Below are 8279 nucleotides of genomic sequence, written 5' to 3'. Positions count from 1 at the left end.
ATGACATATCTGGAAGATCAGAGAAGAGAGAAGGAACAGCAAGATGCAGGTAGAAAGAGAAAGGCATTTCTTGATGAACTGGAATTGTTAAAGGCTAAGAAAAGACGCATTGAGAAAGACATTGAAGAACTTGAAAGATCAGCAGATAAATATTCTGAGAAAGCTGAAGCTTGCAGCCAGCTGACATTCGTAGCGATGTCAAATAGTTTACGCAGAACGGCAAAACAAAAGAGAGAAGAACTTTCTACTCTAATTACTGAAATAGACGAAAAAGTAAATGAACTGAAAGGGTGATTTATTCTTGACATTTATTGTCGTAACCGCTTGTTTGAACCTCCAAAATAAGGTACAGTAAATTTCTGAAACTTGACTAATGGTGTTGTGTAATTATTATTTACCGATAACACATTATATGTACAGGCATGTGATCTTTCTGATATTTATCTGATACATGTATCAGTAAATATTGGTGCAGTATTGGCTTTTTACAAATTTGCAATAGTTAAATTTTATTATTTCATCTTTGATGGATTCTCGGCGTAACTTCATACAGGGTTCGCACAGTCCTGGAATGTCCTGGAAAGTCCTGGAAAATTAAAAATGTATTTTCCAGTACTTGAATGTCCTGGATAATCAGCCATTGTCCTGGAATGTCCTAGAATTTCGTTATTCTTGGTGCTAAAAAAATTTCTAATGCTTTGTCCACGAGCCAATGGAAGGAATAGGCTGTTTGTGTCAACACTCGCAGTATATAGGTCACTTCATTCATAAAATCAGTGGAGTAAAAGCGTAGTAAAACACCCACCAATCAAATCTCTACACAAGCCGCATCCGTCAGGCGGAAATTGACGGAAACTATCGACCTAGAAGGAAGTTGACTTTTGTATGCGCACGCGCAGCTCTCATGTGGCATGTTTTGTGAATTTGGCGGGAGGCGAAAGAATGTCACGTCTTTGTTATTTTAATCTATCCTGGCTCAGCCAACCAGGTTATCAGGATTGGCTGGAGAAAGACTCCGCTCACAGAACACGGTGTTCGCTTTGCAAGAAAAGCTTTGACATTGGAAATATGGGTGAAAGTGCGGTTAAGAGCCACTCAAAGGGAACCAAGCACATGCAGTTGCTCCAAGCGCTGAAGGAACGTCACCGTTCGAACACCAATATTAGGGGAGACTGGGGACTGATGGGCCACCGGGACCCATGGACCACCCCTCTTCCTTTTTGAAGCAATGTACCAGTGACATCTATCCCATCATCCCCAAGTCAACCTTGTTTGACCCCTTCAGCCATATTGTTTTCAGATCATTTGACTGCACCGGAAGGACACTGGAGCTGAAGGTTAGTTTTTTGCATTTTCATGTAATTTAACCTTATTTTGGAAAAGTTGAACAGCAAGAACATATAAGTTATATGACTCTTTCTGGGTATGGCCTAGATTGTAGATTTGAGGCATCTTGTGAGTGGTACATGTGTTGTGTAAATCTGCCTCGTGATTTTTTCTCAGAAGTTGCCATGGTTGCGAAGTGTGTCTTGGGGACCAATGGTCCACTTGTTACGGGGTCCCATGGACCGGTGGCCCATTGGACCCCACATCATTAATTTGGGTAAGAAAAATATTAAAGCTGCTCATGGCAGGTAACAGATTTATAATTGCAGTTCTATCTTTCAGATTGATGCACACTTGTCCTGAGAATGCCCCGAAAGAAGGAAAGAAAGACAGAGCGCGGTCTCTTCTCCGCTGAGACGATGAAGAGCGCCGTTGTTGAAATTCTAGACCACAAAAGGCCAGTTAGGGCTGTTGCCAGAGATCTAGGCCTGAGTAGAACAACATTGGCTCGTTATCTAAGGGATGCACGTGTATCACGAGAGCAAGGATCCACACTCAATTGCAAGAAAACACACGTAACAACACAGGTATTTGCATTAGAGTTTAATGACGTAATAAGTATAACTGATGACTCATGTAATTTAATTGTGGTGTAAAATTCATTTTTCTCCTTCAGATAATCAGTACAGTCGTCAAAATATTGCAATCTTGATATACCAGTAATTACTGGATTATTGTCAAGTGGTGTAATCGTTTCACTCTTTCTTTCCAGGTATTCACACTGGAACAAGAGCGAGCCCTAGCAGATTACATTATCAAGTGCTCAAAAATGTTCCATGGACTTTCAGTTAAGCAGACAAGGAAGCTGGCCTGGCAATATGCGAAGGCAAACCTCAACACTTACCCTGCGCAATGGGATACGAACCAAGAAGCAGGCCAGGATTGGTTCTATGGTTTGATAAAAAGGAATCCTGAGCTCAGTCTTCGAACGCCAGAAGCAACAAGCACAGCGAGAGCAACCGCTTTCAATCGACAAAACGTAAACGTTTTCTTTGAACAGTACCAAGACATTCTTTCTCGACCGAACTTTAAACTAGAACCACATCGACTGTGGAATCTCGATGAAACGGGAGTGAAAACTGTAGCCGATACCACAAAGGTTATTTCCCAGAAAGGCTTAAAGCAGGTCGGTCAGATATCTTCCGCGGAAAGAGGCGTGTTGGTGACCATGTGTTGCTGTGTGAATGCAGTTGGCACTTCTCTTCCGCCCGTATATGTATTCCCACGAGTGAACTTCAAAAATCACATGCTGAACGAAGCACCAAACGGCAGTCTTGGGTTGGCAAATCCTTCAGGGTGGATGAACAGTAATCTTTTCCCTGAAGTTTTGAGACACTTCATCAAGCATATGAATGTTTCTAAGGACCACCCTGCATTACTCGTAATGGACAATCATGAGAGCCACCTTGGGATTGACACAATTGACCTAGCAAGGGACAATGGACTGATCATCCTGACATTTCCACCACATTGCAGCCATAAGTTGCAGCCCTTAGATGTGAGTGTCTACGGGCCATTCAAACGCTATTATAGCTCAGCCTGTAATGATAGGATGTTAAGTCACCCCGGTAGAGCCATAACCATCTATGACGTTGCTTCCCTTAGCGCACAGGCCTACTACAAAGCATTCACGCCTTCTAACATAATTGCAGGTTTCAACAGGTCTGGGATATATCCAGTAAACAAGGATATATTTCCAGATGAGGTATTTCTATCAGCTGCTCCTACTGACCGACCAATGCAAGATCAAAGTCAGCAAACAAACAAGCCACAACCCTCAACCAGCGATAAACCGGAACCTTCAACCAGCGCCCAGTTAGAACCAGCAACCAGCTCTCAGTCAACCAAAACTGTTCAACCCCATTCTCTCACCACTGATGTCGGGCAGGGGACACTTTCTCCGGAGATGATTCGACCGTTCCCCAAAGCTCCAGAACGGAAGAGGACAAATTCTCGAAAAAGAGCAAAAAGCACAATTATCACGGACACACCAGAACGGGAACGAATTATAGCCGAAAAGACCCCGAAAACAGGGAAAAAAGTTTCCAGGGGCTTATTTGAAGATGACGAGGAAACTGAAACTGAAAGCATGGACTCTTATGACAGCAGTTCGCCAGAGGAGTCGGATGACTCGGACATTGTGTTTCAGGAAAAGGACCCTGATCCTGGTGACTATGTCCTCGTTAAATACGCCCGAAAATCTAGAGTTGTCCACTATATTGGTGTTATCAAGCAGCCAAAAGATAGGGATGGCGACTATGAAGTCCAATTTCTCCGGCGTTCAACGAGGCACACAACGGCATTTGCATTTGTTGAACCCTTGGGTCGAAGACATTAGCTCAGTTGAGTCGGATTCAGTTTTGGGAGTTCTGCCAGTCCCAATCAAACAGACCACCATGGTATTTTATATTTGGACATGAGAGTAAGGACAGTGCCGTACCGGACTTGTTCAGGTCCCAAATCTTAAATATATTACCAGCATGGTGTTGCAATAAAGTTTGAGATGATATTTGAAGGTGTTTGTTCAGATTTTGTAGCTTACGGCCATGGCCCAGGGGACCCCGTTGGGTGGACCACAGGTCCCCTACCTCGGGGACCCATGGATCACCAAGCACCATGATATAAAAACTCCTCTGTGAATGCCAGTGTTAAAGATAGGTACCCAAACTGACCTTCATTGCAAGCAGCAATAATACTCAAACAAGTACAACCAATGTTATGCCTGCTCTTCCAAAGAACACGGGAATTTTCGTCAAATGTGTTAAAAGTGGCCCATCGGTCCCCAGCCTCCCCTACCGAGTATTTTGGAAGGTCCTCGTCATCGACGACAGGTAGGCTATTTCACTCCCTATGAACCCCACGTATGCGTGTATTAATGTGACTGTGTACTTTCTATTTAGTGATAGCACATGGGCAGTGTTACCGCAGTGTTTTTAGAGAAACAAATTACAAATCAAATCAAATCAAATACATCGCTACCTCAGTGCAGAAAGGTTGTAACTTACATTTCCCAGAAATTGATTTCTATCAACATTCGGATACCTTGAATGACAACAAATAAACTGGAAAAAGGTTGTAAGTGAATACAGTATTTTATGTCGTTAATGCACATAATAAAATAGTTGTAAGTGGAAAAGTTCTGGTACGCTGAGTGTAGAATGATTGTAAGTGTAGCACTGTCAGGAGTGAAAGGTTTTAACTGGAAACTCTTCAAGAAAGGAGGCGTGAAAAGGTGCCACTGATTTCCAGATTTCTGGAACCATTAGACATCATGGCTAATGCTAGACCAAAACGAGATAGAAAGCAGGTCTATAACCTGTCTGATGTGCTGTCACAGTTGGACGAAGATTCATCTGGCAGCGAATATAAGGCTGACGAGGGTGAATCGGATACAGAAAGCGTCAGTGAAGGTGGGTTATGAACTCTTCTTCTGTTGGTGACGGAAACTATGCACTCAGTAATCCAGTGTTGCATGCAGATTTACATTTAATTGTTAACTTTCCACTTTATGACACAGAAAAAGTTAAGTTTGGGGAGAAATTGACGCGTCGGTGTATGCGGGGGTAGGAGAGGCGGGATTTTTGCCAAGAATATCATGTTTTAAATAAATGTAACATAATGGTTTTGACTTTTCTTACAATAAACTATCGGGCTCAGGCAGGAGATAATGAAGGGGAAGTGTGCTATGACAGGATGATTTTCTGTTACTGATACACACCCTATTACTTTATAAGCAGATGAGGAGAGCTTGATTGGCGAAGTGAATAACCTGGAGGGTGACACAGAGACTCAGAGTGTACATCTTTCCGATGGAAAAACACAAGGGATGACGTCAGAGACCTCTGCTCAACCAAATCCACTTGATTCTGAGAAGGCTGGTATGGAAATAAATAACAAAGGCAAATGACTTGTTTCCAGAATCAAAACTTTAATAAAGACGAAAAACTTCTAGAGAAACCTTAAAACAGAGGCCTAGATAGGCTAGACAGATAACCTAAAGTAAAGATATTCTAGAGAGTTGTATACAAAATGTGTATTTTGTTTTTGTTCTTCCATAGCCTGGAACCAGATGTTAATTTGAGTATTGTTCTTCATATACTTTCAGAACAAGAAATCACAGCAAGCAGCAGCAACATTTCTCAACTTGATCCACATCCCTTGACTAATCCATTGTCCTCGAGCAGCCCTTCGCGGCACGACATTTCAGAAGGCCTATTAGACTCTGACCTTCCGGCAAATGATGATCCACAAAGAGCGACGGAAAACCAACAACCTAGAGACCATGGTAAGAGTGAAACAGTTGAACTGTCAATTTCCTAATTATATAGTCAGAAAATATGAAAGTTATTAGGGGTCATCTTAGTAAAGAAAAGATTCAGTAGGCCTGGTACAGCAAAACAGTATTGTGTTTATAGTAGAACCATACTACATGTACTTTTTTTCTGTTTAGAAAAAGCAAAACCCAGCAAACAGAATAACATATAACGTTCAGTGTTTAACAAATAAAATAGAAAATATACTAACTGAAGACCATATACGGTGAGTAAAATCAATGGAAAACAAAACCTTTTTCTGTGTAGAGGGCAGAGTGTTATGAACTAAAAAAAATAAATCAGCCCCCCCCCCCTTCCTTCCCATCCTTCCTTTAAAATCTCCTTTCTACTTCTACAGACAAACTAAAATACTGACCTGAAGTTTGAATGTTTACTATACTTAACAAGTTATTAATGTTTTTTTTACATTTAAGAGGAAGGTCATACTGACATAACTAGGGGAAGAAAACGGAAGAGAGAGACGGATGCTTGGAGTCGAAATAAAAGAAAGGATGCAAGGAACAGAGGGCGTGAATATATCAATGAAAAGGGACGTGTTATACATGCAAGACGTCCACAACCTTTCCAGTGCAAATGTCACTACAAATGTACAGACAACATCCCAGAGGACGCGCGTAAGGTTTGTGAAGCATACTGGGCCAGTGGTGATTATACTCGTCAACGAGACTATATTGTTAGAAATGTGAAAAAAACAGAGCGAAGCAGGTCAACAACCGCTGGCGAGTCCAGAAGACAAAGGACCTACCAGTATCACTTGACCATGAATGGTCAATGCATTCAGGTGTGCAAAACATTCTTTTTTGCAACACTTGATATACGCCAAAGAACAGTTTATTACGCTCTCGATGCCAAAACCAACATAAACGCTGCAAATACTGAGGGTTTTGTATCTCCTGATCGTAGAGGCAAGAACACACCAAAAAACAAGACCAGTGATTCTGACAAGGCTTTTTTAAAAGCTCACATTGAATCGTTCCCTGCCGTCGAGTCACATTACTGCAGACAGAGGACACGGCGCAGGTACCTGGACAGTAGTCTTAATGTGAAGAAAATGCATGAACTGTACGAGGAACATTGCAGAAAGGAAAACCGCACACCGGCAAAGGTTCATGTATACAGAGAGATTTTCAACAGTGAATATAATTTGGGGTTCCATAAACCAAAAAAGGATGAATGCAGTCTTTGTGATCGATTTAAGAAGGCTACCCTAACAGAGAAGGAAGCTATGAATACAGAATATCAGGCACACCAAGCTAGAAAAGTTCAGGCCAGAGAACACAAGGAAACCGATAAGAAGAGGGCAATTGAAAATCCAGAAACTGTGAGATCAATAAATTTCGACCTTCAAAAAGGTTCTACAGACACCTCAGATGAAGGTGTCAAACCTTTACTATAGCCGTAAATTGTCTACATACAACTTTTCTGTGTACGACCAAGCATCCAGGGCGGCACACTGTTACATGTGGCATGAAGGCCTAGCAAAACGTGGATCAAATGAGATTGCTTCGTGTGTTTATGGGTACATGAAAAACTTGCCACCAACAGTTAAAGAGATTAACTTTTTCAGTGATACCTGCAGTGGTCAGCAGCGTAACTGCAACTTCTCCACAATGTGCTTGTTTGCTGTTCAGAGATTACCTTTGAATATCATCAACCATAAATACTTCGAAAGTGGACATTCCCAAATGGAAGGTGATTCTGTCCATTCCACCATTGAGAGAGCTACCAAAGATTCTGATATATACAGTCCGACAGAGTGGTATGGGGCGGTGCGAATGGCAAAACGCACTCAGCCAAGATATGAAGTTGTCGAAGTGGATACCCCTGATATCTTTGATTTCAAGTCAATGGCAGATGAGTGCTTCATTAATCGCAAGATGGCAGATGATGGGACCAACTTAATGTGGTTAAAAGTGAAATGGTGGCAATACCGGTCAGACAAACCATCACAAATATATTTTTAGTACCAGATGGACGATTCAAATTTCAGATGCATCACCGTGAATCGAGCAACACGCCGTGGACGGGTGAAGGAAATCAAAAATGCACAACTCCAGTGTGCATACAACGAACGTCCCATGATCGCAGAAGCAAAACACCGAGACCTTATGAAATTGTGCAGAGAAGGTCACATTCCGTCGGTCCATCACGAGTTCTACGAGAACCTACAGCATGGGGCCAGTGTCAGGGATAGGCTCCCTGAATCGGACGTCGAGGAAGATGACAGCGCTGAAAGTTAAAAACAGTTAGATTTTGAAAGGACTGAATTAATTTGTCTCCATCCTTGATATGAAAGTGCCAAAGAAGTGGCCAGACTGACATTCTTGACTTTATTAACAGTACTGTTTTTTTGTGTGTTACATTCCGCTGTAGACGAAAATGTTTGTCTAATAACGTTATGCATCCCCAGAAAGTGACCAAAAGAAAACTGTGAAGGTGAAGTGACATAACTAATGATAGGTGTGTTAGTTTGTGAGTTGATGTGTCTTGCAGACAGCGGACTAAAAGCTCAGTTACAACCATTCACATTTTGCCATGTAGAAATGTGATAAGTGGTGA

The 8279-nt window shown here is 41.9% G+C and overlaps 1 protein-coding gene across 1 annotated transcript; it reads left to right on the top strand.

Annotated features, from left to right (window-relative positions):
* Positions 1 to 3724, top strand: LOC135478183 (uncharacterized). The gene is made up of 2 exons (XM_064758455.1): positions 1 to 273; positions 2099 to 3724. The coding sequence occupies exons 1-2, from the start codon at positions 1 to 3 to the stop codon at positions 3722 to 3724; spliced, it is 1899 nt and encodes a 632-aa protein (XP_064614525.1).
* Positions 3725 to 8279: the final 4555 nt, after the last annotated feature.

The sequence above is a fragment of the Liolophura sinensis genome, chromosome 11, assembly GCF_032854445.1.
Source record: "Liolophura sinensis isolate JHLJ2023 chromosome 11, CUHK_Ljap_v2, whole genome shotgun sequence".
NCBI lineage: Eukaryota > Metazoa > Mollusca > Polyplacophora > Chitonida > Chitonidae > Liolophura > Liolophura sinensis.
The sequence above is the reverse complement of the archived record's forward strand: the minus strand, read 5'-3'. Positions and strand labels throughout refer to the sequence as shown.